This window comes from Cyrtonyx montezumae, unplaced genomic scaffold, assembly GCF_038088225.1.
Source record: "Cyrtonyx montezumae isolate F1298 unplaced genomic scaffold, pur_monq_1.0 scaffold_25, whole genome shotgun sequence".
In the NCBI taxonomy this organism is placed as follows: domain Eukaryota; kingdom Metazoa; phylum Chordata; class Aves; order Galliformes; family Odontophoridae; genus Cyrtonyx; species Cyrtonyx montezumae.
The window spans coordinates 3,306,664-3,330,477 of record NW_027071992.1 but is presented as its reverse complement, the minus strand read 5'-3'; the positions used below and the strand labels follow the sequence as shown (position 1 = coordinate 3,330,477).

The 23,814-nt window shown below is 36.8% G+C and overlaps 1 protein-coding gene across 3 annotated transcripts in view; it reads left to right on the top strand.

The window, feature by feature from the left end:
* The window catches only part of ERBIN (erbb2 interacting protein), a 107,180-nt gene extending 92,129 nt beyond the window's left edge, over nucleotides 1-15,051 (top strand). For 2 of the 3 annotated variants that reach the window (XM_065739769.1, XM_065739767.1), the window contains 6 exons: nucleotides 5,274-5,417; nucleotides 6,213-6,344; nucleotides 7,800-8,009; nucleotides 8,854-8,946; nucleotides 9,512-9,586; nucleotides 12,437-15,051. In XM_065739769.1, the coding sequence (XP_065595841.1) occupies nucleotides 5,274-5,417; nucleotides 6,213-6,344; nucleotides 7,800-8,009; nucleotides 8,854-8,946; nucleotides 9,512-9,586; nucleotides 12,437-12,544 (762 nt within the window). In that variant the 3' untranslated portion in view covers nucleotides 12,545-15,051. The remainder of the gene's footprint in view (nucleotides 1-5,273; nucleotides 5,418-6,212; nucleotides 6,345-7,799; nucleotides 8,010-8,853; nucleotides 8,947-9,511; nucleotides 9,587-12,436) is intronic. The other variant, XM_065739768.1, reaches the window with a different exon arrangement.
* Nucleotides 15,052-23,814: the final 8,763 nt, after the last annotated feature.

The window sequence follows — 23,814 nt, the reverse complement described above, 5'->3', positions numbered from 1 at the left end:
ATGTAATATGCTATGCTGTCCAGCTGAACCACTGTTAAGTCACATCACTAAATATTTGCACGGATGTCATCAGCCTGATTCTGTTTCCTTGGAAGGGAAGTGAATTTGGTTTTGTTTAATCTGCATAATTCCTAATTGTAAGAAGAGATGCTTGTTTTCCAAGTCTACACAAGAGTTGCAGCTGTTCTTGTGATCCATTTTGCGTCACGTAAAGCAAGATATTTTAAGGCAACATACTATGTTGAGGTGTGCTGGACTCTTTGTCTACAAGGCTGTCACAGGCCTCTCAATGTTCCAATCCTAACCGGAGGTGCATATTCTAGCGTTATATTCCCATTGATGCATATATCTTATCTTAAACCTTTAGTGCACTGCCAAAGCTTTTTGGTTTTAGTTAATTCTTACATTGTCTGCATTTCACATGTTAGGGACGATGTTTATTACATAGTTGAAAACTGTCCAGGTATCATAGCAGTTTAGTCACCTGGACTGAAAAGAAATAGATGGACTGACTTTATTCCATATTTATCTGTTCATATTTTTTCTTCCATGCTTTTTATGTAAACATTAATTACTGTTTCCTACTAGAACAATATGGAATAGTTGCTCCTGGATTCCTCACTGTGCATCTATCTAACATATATTAGTAGTGTGCCTTCTGTGTGTCTGCTTCTTTTTTCCCTGTCCTTAAAGCATTTTAAAGAATATTTTACTTAGCAGTCTAAGACTTACGAGTTTAAAGTGAATATGCATATAATTGTCAACTTTATATTTTCTGGTGTATTATTACTTAAAAAAAAAGAAAATTAAACAATGAGAAATGCAGATACGATCCTGAATGGTAGCTGGCAAATATGATAATGTAGAAATTCTAGAAATTCACTGGGTATTTCTTTGTTCTTTTAGAATAACAATTTCAGGTATGAAAATGTATTTCTAGTATGGGAGCCTAATGTACAAAACAGACTTCTGAAGTGTTATGAAGTCTGGAGGAAAAAAAAAAAGTATTTATTTGAAGAAGTGAAAGCTTCATTTAGAGAACAAACATTTGTTGGAAATTTCTTTGACAAAACTCATTGATTTATAAAAGTGTTTCCCTTTCTTTTAAAGCATAAGACATAATACTGATAAAAACAAGTATACAAGATTTAAACATTACGATGAGTATATAATTCATATCTACTTGCCTATTGTACTCAACAGTATGGGTTAATAGTCTAAACTTAGTTTGACTCTTGAGTCTGCTATTGAATTAATAACTTTTTAAATTATTTTCCAGTACTTACTACAAAAAGTATTTATGGTGTTTTTAGTTTTGTTCTTTTGTTTTGGGTTATTGATTAGGGGTACCTTTTTTTTTTTTTTTTTTTTGGTGGTTGGAGAGCAGTGGTGGTGTGTGAGGCTCCTGGAGTGCCTGTTAGCTTAGTTTCTGTAAAATGTAGGTAGGGGAAGGCTTGTGGGACAGAATTGGAGAATTTTGAAAATTCTTGTATTGATTAGATTTTTTATCATCTGATTAAGGTAAAACTAAAAAAAATTGAAGAGGTTAGTTTGCATGAGGAAATATATTTTAAGTCCTGTAAAAATGATTTATAGCAGATTCCAGCCAAGTAAGCAGAATCTGTAATTCCTTTGACAAAATTAAAGGGACCATCTTTTCATGAGCTAAAATAATCCACCTGCCTGAAGGAAAGTGAATATCTTTTATAGGACCATTTGTAAATAGTTCTTTAGCATGTATTCTGCAGAAATAATTTGCTTATCTAATGCAAAGCTTCTTTTATTGCGGGATAGAGAAGATCTCTTCAGATCTCAAGCTGCTCCCTAGTGGTTATATGTAGTAAACTGTAGGAAAATGTACAGTGAATTCTGCTTCCTCACCCTCATCACCAAAGCTTTTAAATTCCGTGTACAGGTGAGCTTGTAAGAACAGTAATGTATTTCATCATACTCCCTTCTTCAAGTGAGACTTGTTGGTTTTCCTGACAAGTAATAGTAACTTTCTAGTTTTGTTGAAAGCTTTCATTTAGGAATTTGAACTAAGATACTGTCTTTTTACAGTATTCAAATAACATACATTTTATTGTGTAGAGACATTTCTCACCCTTAAACTACAGATAGTAAATATCTGTAAGAGTTACCTGCAAATATCTTTTATTTATACTTGAGTTGGTAGAAACAGTGTGTCTGTCAGTTATGTATTTTCCTTTTTCGTTGTGGATTTCTTGGGAGTTTATCAGATGCATATTTGCTTGCTTTTATAATTTCATCTGGAATTAAGTGCTCTATTTTATTAATCTTGATCATTTACTATCTCTTTAGAACAGCAAGAATTTCAAAAAACAAGTCATAAAAGTAGATACTTACTTTCCTATTCAGAAACTAAAATATAGGTGGATTGGTTATGAAAGTTCCCAGTGTACAGTGGCTTCTTCAAGGAAATAAAGAGGTACAGGGTTGCAATTTTAATCACATTAGATGTTTTTCACTATTATTTGTTTCTCTATGTCCATAATGTGAAAAAATATTTTAATTAGTATAGCCTCACAGTCTTTCCAAGTTGAGGTTGTGTAATATCAAAGAAAAGAACTTCAGTAGCTCTGTGCACAAATAAAACAAGGTGCCTAAATGCTTGTGAGATCACAGCCTAAGGAACGTTTTGAAACTGATGGATTAGTGGAATGGTGCATACGCAGTAGCATCCAGTACCCGTTAGTTTTAAATTTTGATTTCAGATTTGTTTGTGTTTTGAACAGACTACTAAACCATCAATGGATTGAAACAACATTTAAAAAAAAGAAAACAACAACAAAAACAACAACAACAAAAAGTGCATTTGAAAATAAACAGCAAAGTTTTGACTGCTAACATTTTGACAGTATTGTTTAAATTGTCGTATAAGTAATACTCCTTTAGTAATTCTTTAATAGCATATTATCACTTCCTAAAGGTGCATTTATGGCATGATTAGTGATACCTTTTTTTTTTATTCCTTTATGACTGACAGAGAATAGTTTCATAATGTTTAGGTTGCTCTTCATTAGGATAAAGAGTCCAATATTAGAATTCCACAAGATTTCAAACAAAGGGATTTTTTTTCTTGCATGCTTTTATTTATCAAGACATTAAAGCATTACTTCCAAGTATTTCAGATATTCCCAAATCACTTTGAGAATACTTTTTCCAGTCAAATAAGAAATCAGATAGCCAAGGTGAGAATGAAAAGTGAAGAGATTTCTACTTAGAAATGGCATCTAAGTACTTTATAACAAAAATGAAAGTTAAAAAAGAGGCCTGATAATTAGGCTTACAAGTTAAGTTACCAATTAAGGCTATTCTAAGATAAGCATATGTCTTGTTCAGTGTAGATATTTGAATTTTATTAGTTCCTATTCTGTACCGAAATAGCAAAGGCTACATCAGATTGATGTGAATTGACTATTGGAACAAAGTGGAAGTTGAGGATATGCTTTTTGTACTGTATGTATGGTAGAGCATGGAGTGGTAGCAGTGGCATGTATTGTACAAGCAAGCCGTAAGAAATTTACATAGAAAATGTCAAGTGCAAAACTGTGGAGCGTGTAGGTAAGTGGGAGGACAAGAAGCAATTGCTTTGCCTTAAATGTCTCAAAGCAGCAATACAGTGACTTTATTTAGAAGTCCTTTAAGGGCCAGGATATACACATTTTATCTTAGAAAAAATTTTTTAAGGTGGATATTGCAAAATGCAGACTCCAGGCAGACTTAAAATTACTACATTATCCAGTAGAAATTTTCCTAAGTAAATTCAACTGTTTATCATCTTGCACCTAAAGTAAGTTCCTTAAGGAACTTCAGTTCTAGAAAGATGTTTATTTAATTCTTTTATAAGCAGCGAAATAGAGAATGTTCTGACTGCTGGCATTCACAAAGAGTGTTAGAAAGCACCAAATCTGCACTTCTAGCTGCCTGAATCTAAGCTGATTACATTAGTCTGCTTATTCACTATAAATACTGATTTATGTACAGAATTCTTAAATAATATATAGACATTTTTTCTTGATATGATGTAGCATTTAATTAGTGTTCCTCAGCGACTTCTGAGTTACAGGCTTCTATTAAACTTTCAGGAAAAAAAAAATACAGGGGGCCATGGTATGTATATTGGTTAGTATCTATTTAGTCTAAAGTACCTGAAATGGGATTTATCAAAAGTTAGAGAGGTTTTTTGGTGTCATCTGCATACTCATCTTTCTGGAGAATCTTCTCTGGTGCAGCAGTCTCCAGAGACTATCTAAAGAAATGTGCAACCTTCATAGTGCCTGTGATGAAAAGTAGATTTATAGGGATACTGCTCTTTATCCAAATGCCCCTGTTTCTTTCTTTGTAGCTAAAAATAGGTACAGGAAGAATGCTTCCTACACTAGTCACTGGAAATCTCTTGTGTTAAGCTACAACTTTTTTACAGTTTTGGGTTTGATGTTTCGTGGCATATCTCTTACTATTACCATTTTTTTCTGTGATTTTTTCATGAGTTTTATAATTATTTTATTGGTCAGGTGGGATATGAGGGGGTTTCCATCTGCACAATCTTTTTGTTTTGTCCTTGCAACTACAAAAGTCTGTGGTGTCAAAATGGTAACATCCACTGCTTTGTTTCGGTCACCCTGGCCAGTATTAGCAGAGGTCAGGTTGTCTGCAAAGCAGTGTAGCTCAAAACCAAACAGCAATCCTGTTTGTGAGCTTTGTTACTTTCTTGTCCACCTGCAGTGGCATGGGAATATATATACATATATTTGTTTGTTTATTTTTTTATGAGGCTCCTTAATTGTCAAATCTCTGTATCTGTGTAAGTTATTATTTGTACTGTACCAGTAATGAGGGGAAAATAAGACAAAATAGTAACAACTGGTAATTAAATGATTTTTCACAGGTCTGTCTTGACTGCCAGCTGTTCTTCCCACAATATACTTGATACGTTGCAAATTTATTGAAAATGTAGAAATTTTGACAAGCTGTGAACCTGTGTTGTTTCCAAACACATGAACATTGGAATGACTTTATTTACATGTAACTCTGCATGTAAGCTGCTGATTGCATGCTGATTTACAGTAAATAAAGGTAAAAATAGGAGACACTGAGTTGTGTTTTATACCTCACAGTGACACTGTTCTTGCATGGTTTTTATCTTGCATGACAATGGAATATGTCTATATTAGTCTATGTATAACATGTCTCGTGGTTTATGCATGCTGCACTAATCTCTGTGTTAAATCTGTCCCCTCTTTATTCAGAGCATGCTGTCTAGGTCCTTTAATTCCAATTATGCTGCAGTTAGCAGCTTTCACTATGGCAGCTCTAGGGATCTGCATGGCAGCCAGGGTAGTGTTGCCTTGAGTGTTGCAGACGGAAGAGGTTCTGGTGTGCACATTGTTCGAGTGAGTACCTACAGGAGGCTGTTGCTATTTATGGAGGGGTAAAGAGTAAACTATGAGAAATGACCTTTAAACTGATAGCTATCTTTCTACAGATGAATGCTTTCAATAAAAAGAATAAAATTTGTGCTGGATTTTTTTTAATAGGCATTTAATACTTAGCTATTACTTCATATGCCTTAACTTTATTGTCAGATGTTTCAGATTAATGTTGTAAAGTAGAATTTTCTAATTGGCTTTTATATATGATTGAACAAAAAATAAAAATGTCTGGTTTTGTTGTATATATTGTGAACAAGAGTTTGAAATTCTGAATTCAACCAAAATTGAAAATGATAGAACAAAATTTTATTATGCTGCTTTTTCTTCCAAACAAATTCTGCTGCTGTGAACTTTATTGCTGGGTACATCAGAATTTCAAGACAGTGAGCTAACAGTTTTTAACAATTTCTTAAGAAAATGAGAGGAAAGAACTCGTTAGTCTGAGTACCCTGAGTAGATTTTCCAGAAAACTGTTTATCATGTGAATCCTTGCATGAGTAGTATTCAGCATTTGTTGACTTTTCTTAGCAGCGTATTGGTGATCAAAGACACCTATGGAATTGCTAGTTCTTGTAAATATTCAGCAATATCTGAATGTGGTGTCTTCCCCAGTAGGATTTATGTATTCTGTATAAACAAAAACAAAATTAAAGAATGATAAAACACTTTAAAAGACACTTTAAAACCTTATAAGTACTTTTTAGTTGTTTGAATAATACAATGACATTCTTCTTCACTGCTGCATTCTGTTTAAAGCATCCCCAGGCTTCAACTTCAGGAGACCAATGTCAAGATGAGGTGTTCATTTCAGGAAAGCAGAATTACTCGTCTGCTACACTTAGTCTCAAAGATGTTCCTCCAGACAGCATGAAGAAAATAGCTGTGCAGGTAATAAGCTACATGATATCATGGATAGGATGTACTTATTGTTTGTAGAAATACATGCTGAGGTAGTAGATGGAACTGTTTTTAACTGTGTGAAGTGGATAGTTTTCATTTTCCTTCATCGGGTATTAGGAAGGAAGAAATTTGCAGAAAAAAATTTGTTGTATGTTGAAATTGGAATACTGCATATGATTTCAGGTAGGCAGATTTAAGCTGATTTTGCAATTAGAGAACTTAATTAACTTGAAACCTGTTGTGATTAAATTGCAGTGGTTAACTAGAATTTGTAGCATAGTCCGTATTTATAAGCAAAGATCATCTATGCAGGCAAGATTTACTACAGTGAAACTATATTTATGTATCTTACAGTGCAGCAATAGATTTCTAACTTCAGTGATTTCCACTGAGTTTCTACAGACATTGAATATTAATAATTTTCACAGTCTTTTATGTACGTTGCCTGTGTAAACTCTCTACCTCTGACAATACACAAAATGTAGTTTTCCTGTCATGTTTTAGTTTTTCAGAAAAGGCAGTGGGAAGTCTTTTAAAGTGAATATTGTCTCATCTGTAATCGCACACCCATCTTTGATATAGAAACTCAACAACATAAACTCTTTGTGTGCATTACATTACATGGTTAAAGACTGAAATTTGCATACTTCAGCTATTTATAACCTCGAGAAACAGAGTCTTTTAATTTCCTTGTGTCCTCTGACTAGTAGAATGATAGTAGTAGGCAGAAAAATCTGCAACTCGAGACTGTGGCAATTTCAGGATGTGGGAATCATACAGAAGGGTGACTGACTATGTAGGCTTTGTGGGAAGAAGGAAAGTACTTCATATCTCAGCCCAGAGCTAGATAAATCTCAGAAGCTGTGGAGTTTCATTAGGAAATATTGTTTCCTGCAGCATCGTCCTTAGTGAAATAGTTTGAATGTATTGAATGTCTTTACAGTCCATCCATATCCATCTTAACAAAAGAAATATCATTAATATTGTTTTGATTTTTAAAGCTTGAGCTTATAAGTGAATTTGTTCAGTTTTTTGGTTACAGTGGTCATATAACTTGTCTGCTACATGTGTAGGAATTCTAATTTGTGTATAGTTTACTGAGAATTGCTGCAAATATTTTGTGCAAGAAAAGTGCGAACTACAACAAAAATCAACCAAGTTTCCATATGGTCAGTTACACTACCAGAAAAAAATAGCTGAGATAACTCAGTGAAAAAAGTGTTTGTCTAGTTTGTTCCAGTAGAAGGTTGTTTTTTTTCCCATAGGGTCAGTACTAATTACTCTCATGCAAATTGAGTGTGATTGTACATGATCCAGAAGATAAATTTTAGTAATGTTTTTAAAATTAAAAACAATCAAGCATGAGAAATACTGAAATAAGTAAGAATTGCGGATTAGTCTGTATGAAGTCTATGGCATTAACAGCATTCGTATTTCATTCAGATACCTTTGACAAACGGACAGATGTGCCAGCCTCAAAGACCTCAGGCAAACTATAGCCAAGTCCATCATCTCCCTCCTCAGTCATCAGTAGGAAGACATCCATCTAGAGAACAGTTAATTGATTATTTGATGTTGAAAGTTGCCCACCAACCTACCTATACCCAGTCCCAGTGTTCTCCCAGACAAAGCCATGAACTGGTAAAGCAAGAGGTAAGGGTAAAATGTAATTTGAATGACTGACATCTGTTTGTTATAAAGAAAAATGTGGTAGATTTTTTTAACAGTTTGTTCCAGCAGCTAATGTTTGCATTTTTTTTTTTTTACTGAGGTAGAAATTTAATTTTTGACTGCATTTATTTGTCAGCAGCTCATTATTTATGGTAACTGAAAATTACAAAATCACAATACAACTTAGAGTACTTTGCTGTTATTCATTGCTCCAGAACGATTCAAAAAGTTGCAAATGAGGAAGTGTGCAGCCCTAAACAATAGCAGGATAAAAAAGTGAGAATATCTGACGGTTGCCTGATAATTATTAGTTTTATATATGTCATACAAATGTGAGTAAAGAATTTTCACAGCATCTAATGGCTTCTTCACTGTGGGCAGCATTCTTTCCATTCTTGGACATTGAATTTTTCCTTTGAATTGTTTTGTTATTTGTGGAAAATACTGATAGCTTTCAGTCTGTGGTAGAATGAATGTATACACTTTTTGTGTAAAACTGTCTTCTAATTAACTTTTCTGTCAAGAGAAAGGAGTTAGAGTGATGGCTATATAGTATTTAGAGTGAATGTAGGGGCTAGGTTTGATTTTAAATTTAGTGAGAAGTAGCAAAGAAATAGGAATAACAAGTTCTTGCATGTGGGCACATATTTGCTGGGAACATTACATTAATAACATAGTATCTAATATCTCCAAATGTAGGGCAATGTGGACTACTGTTATTTTAATAGCAGTGATGTTAGAGTAAAACTTAAGCACAAAGAAACCTTGATTTGAATTAATGTTAAGAGATACAGTATTCGTTTAATTATTGGTTGTAACTACTCAGATTCGAGTGAGAATTGACAAGGATCCAGAACTGGGATTTAGTATATCAGGAGGAGTTGGTGGTAGAGGAAATCCATTCAGACCTGAAGATGATGTGAGTATCTTATAGTAATGTATCTTAAAATCATTCTGATTAACAAATGTTTCCTGATGTATGAAAAATACATAACCCCCAAATGCAGACCACTGAAATCCAGGACTTAGTTGGAGAGGAGTGAGGAAAAATTATGGAAAATGGAGGTAGTAGCCACTTTACAACACAGAGGATTATTTTCACTGCAGGTTTCTTAGACCGTACCAGATATAAGGCCACAGACTTGTGCTAGTGAATTACAGAGTTTACAGTTAGGAAGCCTCTTAAAAGAGAACATGATTTAGCCTATAGCATTATTTCTGTGGCTGATAATTCATTTTGACATATACATCTGCCAAATTAAACAGAGGCTTGAGTTACACATCGGGCAAATCAGCATCTGCCCTTCAGTAATCCTGTAAAGGCAATTGCCCTGGATTTAGCATCAGGAAAAGAAGGCAGCCATAAAATCATACTGCATTCTTTTCTGTTTAGGATGGAAAATTGAAATGTTTTTAATTACGTCTATACAGCCTAATTTTATGAAATAAATTGTCAAAAGTGTTTTCCACCTCTGTTTTTCAAGGGTATATTTGTAACCAGAGTACAACCTGAAGGACCAGCATCTAAGTTGTTGCAACCTGGGGATAAAATAATTCAGGTACTGTAGTCATATAGCCTGTGTTATATAATAGTTCATTTTTAATTTGTTTCTTTTCAAAAAGCAGAATGTTTAATTCTTGTATAGATCACTAGTATCTCTCTGAAGTCATTCTAGCATTTTGGGGTAGTGCTTTTTAATTTTTTTCTACCTATTTTACTAGGATAAGTAAGATGGGCTGAAGCATTTATGATTTGAGTCATTTTTCAAATTCTGAATATTTTTGTAATTATAATTTTTGTAATTTTAAAGGCAAAAAACAGTCCAGTGCTGTCATTCACGATGGAATGTAAGCAAGTTAATTAGACTTTATTCGTTTATTTAACTTATGGTCGTTTATATACAGTATTGTGAACAATAAATAGTATGACCTCCATGAGTTACTCCTCATACCCATTTTCTGTTGCTCTCCCCACACTGCATTGCTGCAGACTGTGTCAGCCTTCAGTGCCTCTCTCCCATCTGACAGCTTGGATATGCACAACCACTGACAGAAGCCACTTCTTTGCTGACTGATACCTGAGCGCTTGCTGTGTGTGCCTCCTGGCTACCCCATCTGCCACAAGCAAGCCAAATAGTTTATTTCAGGAGCTCTGGCTTCTTGTTGCAGCTCTGCAGTGGGTTTTTTTTCATCAAGAAGTTCATACTTTTCAGACCACTTTTCTATTAGATTTGCTTGAAATTATCTAATGAGCTCACAGGTTATTCTTGGAGGGGTCAAGGAAATGGATGAATGGATTATATGACCTTACTGTTGCACAGAAACAGGCTAACAGGATATCTGAACTACCCTTTAAGTTGCAGAGCTCATCTCTTGGTAAAAATTATTCTCCATGTCGCTAGAGCCATGGTACTTACTTCCTTACCAGGAGTCAGTTCTGCTACATTTCAGTTCTCTCAAAGACAAACAAAAACTTCATGTCTCAATTAAACCACCATCTTCCATGAGCAGTTTTCTTAAACAAAAATAAATTGCATGATCCCTCCAATGAAAAACAGCTAGCAAACACATGCACACACAAAAAGAACTAAGATCAGATTATTCCATTTTTATGATAACTTGGTTTTGATTGTGGTAAATAAGTATATGTTTGTCCTGACTAGGGCAAGAAAAAATTAGCATTGGGCCCTAGCACTCTTACTGATGTAAACTACTTCAAATGAAGGGGCAACAGTACATACAGGAAGAATAACATACTAAACCCTGGAATAGAGTGGAATGTGTGTGAAGGATATTTTTTTGTTTTAATGGATTTTTCTTGATTTTATGGAATTTCATTTATCTCCATGACATTTGTAATGAATTTCTTTCTGTCATGCTGGCACTCTGCTAGGGTTTTGCTTTTTTGTTTTATGAAGAATTTTTAGTTTTAAGAGCTCAGAGAGACATTGCATTTGCATCTACAGACAATTACAAGCTGTTTCATTTCTCATAACTAACATTTTTTGGGGGGTGTAACTGCATGTTCTTTATAACCATGATAACTCAGTGACAATATAACAACAGTCCTATTCTGTCTCGTTTATGTTTAGTCATAAAAAAACTGCTGCATTTGTCTATGATCTCTCCCCAGATGACTCTCCTATGCTTGTTATTGCAACATTTTCCATAAAACATGCATTAGAAGTGTATTATAATGTATGTCTAATGCATATATCAAACAGAATATTCTACGTGACCAATGTCTAGATAATTGCGTGCAAGTCTTGAGATACTGATGCATATTAGGTTAGGACATACCATACAGATGATGGCATGGAATGATTATTGCTACTTTTGCTCTCTGAGCATTCTGTATTTCAGACTTTCTTTGTGGTCCCAGGCAGATTTACAGATTACTCCCTTTATAGCAAAGGGTCTATCTGGTAGCAACAGTAAGTGTTAGGTAATAGGATGAGTGCGCGCAGCTCTCCAAAATGGAGCAGCTAAGGAGTACAGCTGGCCTTAGCTGTCACCTCTGGTGACAATTTGACAGGGCTTCTGTCCCTGTAAGAGGGATCAGCCCCTCAGGGAGAAAGGTGGAAGACAGAGCTGGAAGCAATGGACAGACCAGTCTGTCACTCTACAAGATTTTACTACCCAGACTGAGTATGAACTTGTAGCAATGCGCCTTGAGAAGCTTAACACTTTTCTGTAGGCTGCTTAGGGCTGACCATGTTTGCCAAGCCCATTTTAGGAGTGACAGAGGTGTTTGATCATAGGAAAATTGAAGCTGGGGTAACCCCAGAAGATTTCAAGCCCAGCATCCTGTTGAAAAGAGAGTTGGCTTAGGCATCTGAACATAGATTTATCCAGTAAGGTCCTGGAAGATGTCCACAGACTATAAAACTCATAGAACTCATGGCCCACTGCTATACTGTGCTCATGGGAGAAAGTTCATTGTATCTACTCTGATGGGAGAAAGGGAGTAAAGTCCTGAAAGGACTCCAATGCTATGAATGCTTTTTGTTAGGGGATTAAATATGTTTTAATTTATCAAACACAAATGCCATTTCTAGTATTTAAATGGAGATGTATCATTTCTACTGCCTTTCCTTTTCTTTAGCATGGCTGTATTTAGGCTGGAGAATTAAATGGCTGATGCTTTCAAGCTCAGATTTTTCTTTCGGTTGTTTGCAAACATTTTCAGTTCTTTTGGGACAAAATTCTTTCAAGGATAACAGAATCCCTGAATTCCTTATAGCATATACCTCTGTGTTCTTCTGACATTAATCATGTAATGAGTGAATCAGCAGCATGTTACTACCTGCATTCATATAGGATTTTGTTACTTTAAACCTAGTTTAAGCTTAAGTGAACTAACATGAAATATCAGGCTGCCATTTTCAATTCTAAAAATTTCTTTTTAGGCTAATGGATACAGCTTCATAAATATTGATCACGGACAAGCAGTATCTTTGCTAAAGACTTTTCAGAACGCAGTGGAACTCATCATTGTGAGAGAAATTTCTTCATAAATTCTGTGGATAATGGGGATAAAGCCAACAGGATTCATTGAAGGACTTATGGGAAACTGAATATTTTGCCTATTTTTATACATGAAAGGAACTTGAAAAGAATTATGATCAATATTTGTACAGGAAATGAAAAACTGAACTTGTGGTTAAAGGGGAAAAAACCACTGTATAGAACATACAGGAAATCATTTTGGAAATGCATATGGTGAATAAATTTGTTTTTAAGCATTATAGCAATCTAAGGATCACTCCTCCAAGAACAAACCTGTGTTATTGTTTTGTACAGATGGTAGGTTTATTTTTGGATAATTCATACACATTACTAAACTTTGTGCAGGGCTTTAAGAAGCCTAGGTTGTAGCCAATGGACAGATGGCAGGGCTGTCTGTCCTGTAGCTGTTTATTGCCTTTATTTTTATTCACCAGATATTAATGTGTTATGCTGAAACCACTTCTATAGATGTGGAAAGGGGATATTAAATGTTGGCTTTGTTATGTGCACATTGTATAGATGAATGGGTAGATGGAAGGTGGTGCTGGTTGGACAGTACAAAGGTCAGGTGAATCAACTATCTGCTATTCAAATCTGGAATCAATAAAGAAGAAAAAGCATTTAGTTCTGGAGCGTACATCTACCAGTAGAAAATGCAATAAAAGATTATGGTGTTTTTTAGGAAGACTGTAATTACAAATCTGTGATATTCTACAGGATTCGTTCCTAACGTAGTCACTGATTATTCATTTGCCACGTGATTCATGTTCAGTTGGGTTTTCTTCAATACATACTTTCTTTCAGCTGTACTGTGGAAATGTGCCCAGAGATTTTTCTTTGCTGTAGAAATCTCCAATTTTGGTGATACTTCTGTCTTTATAAAAAGTACTCCATTTTAACCTTTCAGATTTTTAAAACAAAACCGAAATGGCCAGTTTTAAGATTGTTGCCTGTAATATATACTTAAACACACACACAAAGTAGATGATGCAGGAAGGCTTATGAAAGTCACCTTGATTTTGTTTGGCCTTTGCATTGCCTCGTTAATCAAAAAGGAGACCATACGCATGGAGCTAGGTAACCAAAGCAAGTCTGTGAAACTTTGAACAGTGATGGAGAATTGATGAGATGGAGAGCAAAGGGAGGGTATACTTACAACCAACCAGTTTGTAACGATGTTTCTTAAAGGGCTGTTCCTACAGGTAACGTTAAATGTGAACTAGACACTTCAGAGTCATTAAAGGGTTTCTAACTGTATTAATGTAATAGTGATTTACCACAGGCTGCCTTTGTTCCTTATTACTGTGTAAAATATTCAATTATGCTTGTATTAATTTTGTTTACCAGAAACATTAACTTTATTTTTCTCTTTCTCCTTTGTAATTCAATAGAGACTGCACAATCTGCAGTGCTAATTAATACAAGGTTGTTACGGACCAGGGAAAAGTGCCATAGAAGACCAGTAACTGTTTTTAATCAGGGCTAATGATTAGCCTGTCATTGGAGCAATATTCAGTTATTGCGGTTCATTTTTACTTACATACAAGTTGATTGTTTGAAACAAGTGAAAGTTGCTTTCTTTTCGACCCATGTGTACAAAAGTAAATGCTTTGAATAAAGCGAGCAAAAACACCAGCCTCCTTTAGTTTTGGGGAAATGAACTGCAAGAGAGGAATTACACATAGCTAGCGGTAATAAACAGGCAGTACTTTTAAAGTAAGTGAACTTCCATGTTATTGCACTTCTTTCAAAGATGTTAACTGTTGCTTAATGTACTGTGTATAGTTACAATAATTTTAATTGAAACCCTTTAACAACTCTTTGTATATTTTAATTCTTTTTAGTTGATTTTCAGTGATATTTACATAGGACTTTTTTTTTTTTTATATATTAGCAGAAATGTGCTGTATTTTGATAAAAATTCACTTATTTTCTGTGTGCTGTTAATCTTTAAAGAAAAGAATGAGAAACATAGCTATATAATGGCAGGCTTCAGTGTTCCCCCTTCTGAGAGGTGTTTTGTTGTTTAGTTTCTATTTTTTTATTGAAAAGGCGAAATGTTCACATCACATGTTCATTAATTTCAGTCATTTTATTCTTATCACACACTGCCTTTTAAAGGGAAAAGAAAATAGACAGACACGTCCTAAATTGGTCTTCTACATAACCTGTATCTTTGGGAAGGGAAAAGTCCAAAAAAGCAGAACTGATTCTTTACTGATCTTGGGCTGACTTTATATACATTTTACAGTACATTTAATTATATCACTGATGTATTATACTGTGTTGTATTTTGCTTTAATGTTAAGAAAAGTTTTTAACTGTATTATGTTACTTAATTTTCAGATTGATTTGTCAAGGGACAATTCTATCAAAAACTGCTTGGCTATGGTAGAACCGTAGAAACAGAATTTTATAGAAGTTTAGTACCTCTCATGGAAACATTTGGCCAAAGTTTGTCTTCAGTAAATTAGTAAATTAACCATCAAATAAAACATGGATTATACTGACTTTACTCAGTAAACCTCAGAGTTTTCAATGGGTTGAAATGTGTTTGTTCCTTCTTTGTCTGTGTGTAAACTTAAATACATGTCAATCTAGATGATTTTGCGGAGAGTGGGAGAAAGGTGTCCTCTGAATTTAATCTAACTGGTATTCAGCAGGTGGAGACAACACTGGCATTTTTCTTAAACTACCTTTTGAACAGAAAAGAAATCCCATCTTTCAGCACTTACTCAAAACGGCAGTGAGTTGATGCAAACTCTGTTAATTCTTTCTATTCTTAATAGTTCATTAAAGAATCAGTTCAACTGATGTAATGAAAAGATGAGGTTCCCCACGTATTTATTGTGTAAATATTTTTAGATTCTTTTTTGGACTGGAGTTTTTAAGAAGTGTGTATATACTTGAAAGCATTCTATGAACACAAACTTAGCAATAACCTTTATGATTTGGGACTTTTTTTTTTGTTTTGTTTAGAAAGATTCCCGTGTCAAAGGCAATGAAATGTTTTTATTGATCGGCATTTATTCAACATTCCAAATTTTTGTATATAATTAGACTGTTCCCGAGGTAACACATGGAGAATAGATAATAAACTAATGCTCTTTAAAGCTCTGTGTAATTGACTTATTTAACTTTTAGAAAATTCTCCATGGCACAATTTGATATTTCTGTAGCTTTTGTAGGCATTTCCTATCAGTATCCACTAATGAAGACTTATTTGTGTTTTTGGCTCCATCCATCACAGCGCAACAAAGGTCTGCTCAAATTGGTTTCATTGAAGGACTGAGTTATTAAGAATTTTTAAAAAAGGGAAAACACCTTGCACTTTTACAGTTCTTCCCAAATCAACAAAAATGTTAGTTCTATGTGGATTCACCCTATACTGTGGGGAATCAATTACACAGCTTGTGTAATTAGAGCCGTATTTTGCCACAAACAGCATTATTTCTAGAGATTTTCCACGTTCCGCATACTAGAAAACAAACAGATCGGATAAGAAACCTTTCTCAAAATCTTTTTACATTCATCCTTTGCCATTCATTTGTGGAAGAGCTGACTTTAGGAAGCATTTTTCAAGTTATGGCTTCAAGTCCTTTCTGCTTTTCTGCCTTCAAGAACTATCTTTCCCCTAGACCCACCTGAATAAGTCAGTTTAAAAGCTTTTGAGTGCCTCAGTGCATATTAATTGTTCTGAGAAATTAAAGACTGAGAGGAGAGCATAGTACAGTTTTCCATTTGAAAGGATAAATCTAAATCTGCCCTCCAAAAAAAATATTTTTACATTTACAACAAAATACCTTCTGAAAAGTAATCATGGAGAAAACCGCAGTTTTAAGGCGTTTTATCTTCAGGAGAATGAAGGCCTAAGAATTTAACCACTAAGATGAGAAAAGATATTACAGTAGTCGTGATTTGTCTAATTTAGGTAGCTTATAAACAATTCTAAACTTCTTTTTATTGCTTTCTTAAATTTGGCTTGGCCCTATAGAGCCTCTTATACCTTCTCTGTAAGAATTGATCAACGTGCAACTGTATCAAATAATGCTAGCCACAAGTGCCTCTGCTTCATGGGAGAATCTCAGATTACGCAACTACTAAATTGTTCTTTTTTAGTTTTTTCTTCTCCTGCTCTCCCCAAGAGGATGTATCTGTACATTTCTGAGTTACTTTTAACACCAGACAAAAACAAAACCCAAAAAATTCTTACTTAACTGTCTAAAGCCAAATGAAGATCGAGTTCTGTTTTATAGCAGTAAATATGCAAAAGAAAACCTTATTTGTTGTCACGGGAGGTAATCTTGGAAAAGCTAGATTTGTCTTTACACACTATGCTGTCCTAACTAAACAGTAGCTATCTTACAGATGTCTATAAATACTTCAGAGGAGAATACAAAGAAGATGAAGCTAGACTCTTCAGCTGTGGCCAGTTCTGCAGCAAGACAAGGGGCACAAACTGGTTTTGTCTGAAAATCAGGAAGCAGATGGTTACTGTAAGGGTGACAGCACTGAAGTTTCCTTCCAAGGCATCTTGGGAAGCCACCTAGGAACACGACCCTGGGTGTCCCTGCTTGAGCAGGGCCTGGAGCGGGCAGCCTCTGGAGGTCTCCACCAACCTCGACTTGTTTTGTGATGTATCATATATTCTCACTCCAGCTAAAAAAACATGGAAGTGTTTAGATTTGTCAGGAATGACTAAACCAAATGAGCTGGTTCCAGTGCCCACCGCCCTGTGGTGCAGCACTGTCCCCAGCCCCCAGCTGCCCTCCCCTGGCACAGCTCCATGCCGTTCCCTCGGGCCCTGTCGCTGTCACACAGAGCAGAGCTCAGCGCTGCCCTCCGCTCCCTGGGAGAGCTGCAGCCGCCATCAGGCCTCCCCTCAGCTGCTCTGCTCTGTGCTCAGCACACCAAGGGGCCTCAGCTGCTTCCCATGCATCTTGCACTCTAGAACATCCACCATCTTTTGCAGCCATCCTTTGGACATTCTCATAATAGTTTTATGTCCTCCATTTAGTAGAAAACTTTGAGGTCAGCCAGTTGTTCACCCATTGCACTTTTTGCCTAGATGCAGGATGGACATTTTATCCAGAAAGATACTGTGAGAAACAATACTGAAAACTTAACTGAAATCCAAAAAGATGACATCAGCTGGCTTCCCCTAGTCAACTAGATGAGCAACCTGGTCATAAAGGGAGATTAAATTTATTAAACAGGACTTCTGCATCATAAACCTATGTTGGCTGTGACCAACAGCTGTGCCGACCTTCAGGTGCTATTCAGTAAGTCCCAGAATAACCTTCATAATTTTGCCATGCACTGTAGTGAAGCTGACAGGTCAGTAAATACCAGGGTCTTCTTTCTTACCCTTCTTGAAAACTTGGGCAACATTTGCCAGTCTCTAGTCAACTGGGATATCTCCAGATTCTCAAAACCATGGAAAAATAATTGAGAGAGGGTTCATGATAATGTCAGCCATCTCTTTGGATACTCTGGGATGAAGCCCATCAGGGCCCGTAGACTTAAACGTATCCAGCTAGAGTAGCAAATCTCCCACAAGTTCATGGTTGGCAGAGAGTTTATCATTCCTGTACTCACCGTCTTCCAGCTCAGGGCTCCAAGTACAACTGAGGTGAAGAAGGCGTTAAACATCCTTCCTTTGTCTGCATCCCTATTTGTGAGGTGACCAACATTATCCGGTGACAACCGTGGTTACCTCTGGTCCTCCTTTTGCTTTTAACATACTTTAAAATGTCTTTATGTTAGTTATTCCCACAGTACGGGCCAGCTTCATCCCTAACTAGTTTTGGCTGGACAGATTTTCTCCCTACAGTGGTAAATATCATCCCTGTTATCCTCCCATGCTGCCTGACCTTGTTTTTAGTGTCCGCATTTTTTTTCCCCCACCGAAGCTCTAGATGAAGATCCCTGCTTAGCCTTTCAGCCCCACCTGCATGAATTCTGACATTTGACATTCTGAAACATGAAAGTTCCTTGTATTTTAAGACTGTTTGCTGAGTGATGGATGCTACTGCTTCACTGAGCAGAATGGTCTCCAGTGTATTGGATCAAGTGAATAAAATCATTGCATTTCTACAGGGGAGTTGCTTCTGTGCTTGGGAGCCCTCTGTTTTTAATTTACATTCTTATTCATCCTCAACAAGTAAGCAATAAAATACATGAATTATTTTTTTGTGACATGATTCCATCTGACTTTTCTTACAGTTATGAAGATTTGCAACTATAGAAAACTAATGACTGTTGTCAGGGAGAGGAAGTTGATACAACAATGAGCTAAGAAAAAAAAGCTACCAGAAACTGATAAAAATGAATTTTGTATCACGTCCCACATCATGTCACTAGCTCATCTTTGCCACCCATATTCCCCGTTCAGTAACTAGGACTTTCAGGTTACACTGGAGAGGTACTTACCCAGTTTCTGCTCAGACATGGGTTTAAATAGTGAAAAGATTTTTGATTTATAGACTTGACATAGTTTTAAATGTGATAGGTAGAGATTATCTGGGTACTTAACTATGAATCTTGAGAGTTACAACATCTTTCACCATCACCACTTTCCCCATCACTCCAAACAACCAATGATCCTACAGAAATGGAAACAAAAACCCTGTTGCTCAGAAACAGCTCGGCAACGAACTGCTGAAGCTCAGTACCAGTTCCCCCATCCTCCTCACCCCCTGTGCTCTCAGTGGGAGTCTTGAGGAGGACAGCTCACTGAGCAGCTCATGCTGCTCTCTATCCCCCAGCACCTGCTGGGGAGTGTGCACTTTGGAGCATCACCACCACTGAGATGAAGGGCCCTTCTTCACGCCCACATGAACTGCTGGATCTACTGGCTGTGTTCTTGGCTATGCTTTCACAGAGCAACAGCTTCAAGGTGGGTGCTTCACCCTCCAAAAGCAGGGCAGCTGCAACATAGGCCCCAGGCAACCTAGGTCAAGTGAAGTTGATCATGCTCAATAAATCTTCCACAGACCCAAAACTGTACCAGCAGATACGTCAAGTTAGTCTGAGTGTTCACAGGAGTTCACATGCTTTTTAATATCTTCATCAATAATATCAGCAGTAAGATTGAGTACACTCTCAGAAAGTTTGTGAATGACACCAAGCCCTGTGGGTACAACTGACACACTCGAGGGATGGAATACCGAACAGAGAGACCTAGAAAGGCCACAGCAGTGAGCCCAGGTGAACCTCACAAGGGTCAACAAAGACAAGTGCAAAGTCTTACACCTGGGTTGTGGCAACCTCCACAATCAGTGTAAGCAGGGGGATGGAAGGATAGAGCACAGCCCTACTAAAAAGGGCTTGGGGGTACTGGTGGATGGCAAGCTGTACATGAGCCAGCACTGTGCTCTCACAGTCCAGAAAGCCAAAGAGATCCTGGGGTGCATGAGGAGAAGTGCAGCCAGCAGGGCAATGGAGGTGAACCTGCCCCTCTGCTCTGCTCTGGTGAGACCTCACCCGGAGTACTGTGTCCACATGTGGAGTCCTCAGTACAGGAGAGACATGGACCTGCTGGAGTGCATACAGAGGAGGGCCACAAAAATGATCTAAAGGATGGAACACCCCTCCTATGAGGACAGGCTGAGAGAGCTGGGGCTGTTCAGCCTGGAGAAGGCTCTGGGGAGAACTCAGAGTGGCCTTTCAGTATCTAAAGGGGCTGTAAGAAAGGACAGGGTCTTTAGCAGGGACCTGTCTTCAGCAGGGTCTGTAGTGATAGAACAAGAGGAAATGGTTTCAAACTAAAAGTGGAGAGATTTAGACTGGATATATGGAAAAAGTCTTTTACAATGAGGGTGGTGAGGCACTGGAGCAGACTGCCCAGAGATGTGGTGGATGTACCATCTCTGAAGACATCCAAGGTTAGGTTGGTGGGGCTCTAAGCAACCTGATCTGTAGGTGTCCCTGTTCATTATATAGGGGTTGGACTAGATGACTTTTAAAGGTCCCTTCCAACTCAAATGATTCTTCTATTCTATGAGTCGCCCTCTTTTGCCACTAACAGCCTCATTTCAAATATAGTATAATCTGACTTCTGTCGCTCTGTGTTCTTGTGTCTTATTTTTCTGATACTGTCTACAAGATCATTGCATATATTTATGTACTGTAATTTGAGATAATGTTATATGTTATGGATAAGAATTAAAAGTAGAGAAAGCTATTTTGGCTAAAATAGGAGAAAATGAGAGAGAAGTGTTGCAACCTACGTATTTTGAAATGCCCCAGAAATACTCTGTGAAGGACTTTGTGTATCTGTAAAGTAGGCTGGAGTTATTTAAGAGAAAATCTGTTACGTAGCTATGGATAGACTTACTGAGCTGAGTAAGGATATTTACAGCAAAATATTTATTCAAATTCCTGGTGAAAAGTCTTAAAGTTGTAATAAGAAACAGAAAAGTATGATGTGGCTTGGATGGCAACAGTCCTAAGGTGGTCTAGAACACATTTAAGTTTTTGTTACTGAAATGACATAGTTATTGTGCATGGTCTAAACTTCTGAGCATTAAGAAATTAACTTTTCAATAATAGCAATTTGTAGTATCTTTTCATGCAGTTGCATAACACAAAGGGGAACAGGCTCTGCATTTAAACATTTCATGAGGCAGTTGTGCACTGTGAATTGATAAACTGTTTCTGTTTCAGTATCATCCAAATTACTGAAAAAACTGTGGTAGAAGATTCAATCTTGTTTGCCAGACATGTCATGTTTAAATGAATATCCTAAGGAATATATCTGAACAGAGAAACTGATAGGAGATGAATCAGATTCTCTATATAGAAAACAAAACAAAACAAAACAAACAAACAAAAAAAACAACAACCACACACAATCTCTTTCAATTCCTAATAACGATAATTTAGACAAGAGAAAAAAGGAGAGGGGAGGTGAGGTCTGCTCTGTGTTCAGCTCACTCAAGGCTTTTAGATCCTTCTCAAACTTAGTGGCCTTCCACAGACGCTCTCTAGTACCTTTCTGTCCTCCTTATATTGTGGTGTTAAAACCAAACCCAGTACTGGAGGTGAGGCCACACAAGGCAGAGCAGAGCGGGACACGCCCTCCCTCTCCCACTGGCAGCACTGAGTCTGGTGCCATCATGGTACAGCTGGTACTGCATGGGCACACTGCTGCCTCATGTTTAACTTGCCATCAACCGGAGCCCCAAATCCCTCTCTGTGTGGCTGTCATCCTACCTCTCACCTCCCAGTCTGAGCACACTGCCAGAGCTGTCCTTTCCCCGGTGCAGAAAACAGTGGTTCCTCTTGCTAAACTTAACAGTTGGTGTTTGTCCAAAGATAATACAAAAATGATCCAAATTACCAAGCCTATGTTATGATGACAGCAAGTAATTTAAAAAATACATTAATCGAAATCTCAGTTCAGTAGAAACTTACAAAATTGATACGTGGAATTCTATATGCTATAGAGGATTTTCTGAAAAAACCTTATCGAGGAAAATGTGTTTCTGTACTCCAGTGTTGCGTGGAAAACAAATACTAGACTAGTAAGTGACTGAAGAATCGCTAGTCTGAAACTGGACGCAGTTGGTTCTCCTATCTTTCACCTGTTTGTACTCATTTTTAGTCTGTAAAGGGTGGAGGTGTGTTTTCCATAGCAGAGATACAAAGCAGGTGCAGAAATGTCACAGCTGTTTCAGTTTTCTAATGTTTTATATAGATGACTGCCAAGCAGAGGGAGAATGTTTGAAAAGGCTTCAGCTGCTAACATTGATTATGCTGAGGCTGTCCATTAATCCCACTATGTGTGCAATTTTAAGAATTCTAGCTCAAGTTTCATCTGAGGATGGGGAGAAATATGCCAGAAAAAATCTTTCTATGATGTTGCTGGGCAGGGATATAAAATTGTTCTCATCTGTTGTAGAACATCTTATTAAAAGCATTTTTATTTTATTTTTGAGATTGCAGATCGAGTTTGTTTTCTGTAAAAACTGTTTTGTAAATGGTAGGTTTGTTTCCTGTGTTCTGTACCACTGATACTGCCGAGTGATCTCACCTTGAGCAGTGTGGTCTGTTTTGGGCCCCTTACTTCAAAGATACTAAGTGTGTCCAAAGAGCAATGAAGCTAGTGAAAGGAATAGAGAACAAGATGTAGGAGTGTCTGGGGGAACTGGCGTTCTTTAGTCTGGAAATGGCTGAGGGGAGACCTCATCACTTGCTACAGCTGTCTGAAAGGAGGGTGCAGTGTGAAGAGCATTTGTCTCTTTCCTCATGACAAGCACTAAGACATGAAACAATAGCCTCAAGCTGCAGTACTGGAGATTTAGACAAACTATTATGAAGAAATTATTCTTCACAGATAGGGTTGCTATGAATTGGAACAGGCTGCTCAGGGAAGTGGTGGAGCTGCTGTCCCTGGATGTATTGAGATCTGAGGACTGGACATCCCTAATGGCGGATTTGGTATCATGAAGCGATGGCTGGACTTGATGATCCTAAGAGTCTTTTTTTTTTTTTCAGATTAAATGATTCTGAACAGTCTATCTCAGCCAACAAGTTCTCCTACTTGTGTCTTTCTATTTTCCATCACTATGTGAGGTGTTAACAGGCAGGTGGTGTCTAACTACCTACCAGGATTAAACCTCAGAAAATTGACCAGTTATGAATTATGTATTTACCTGGCAGAAAAAGGAAAAAAAAAACAACAACTGCCAAATTTCTAGGTCTCATTTGAGTAATTAACATCAAACATTTGTATGTCAAGTCCCTTGCTGCATTTCTACACTTTAGTTCTTACACTATGACTCCTTTTTTTTTTTAACTATAAGAGACTGTTACATATTCTTAAGCCTTAAGAAGTTTGGCTAAAGCAAATTCATTGTCTGCTTCTGACATTTTAATAGCAGCCTATGAGAACAAAGGCTTCCAGCTTTGGTTGTTTTTGTTGTTTTTTTTTCCTTTGTATACTTATGAAATCCTATTTTTTTCATATTTTTTTTCCAAGCTAATGGCACATTTAAATGTAGTTTTTCTTCTGCTTTGTTTTGGGGACAAAGAACAGTACCTCAGAATTTTGCGTTTATTACTGAAGTTGTTACCTCAGGGAGGATATCCCAGTCAGTTCTGACATCATAGAATTCTTCTCTTGGTCAATTTTAGAGATTGAGGTTTTACTGTATCTTCTGCTAAGACATGCAAAGAGAAACAACGTGAAATGTTCCGAGCAGTACTGGTTTCAATCTTTCCGCTAGCCATCTGAATGATTATTTGTCAAAGCAGAAATCCTTATCTAATGTTT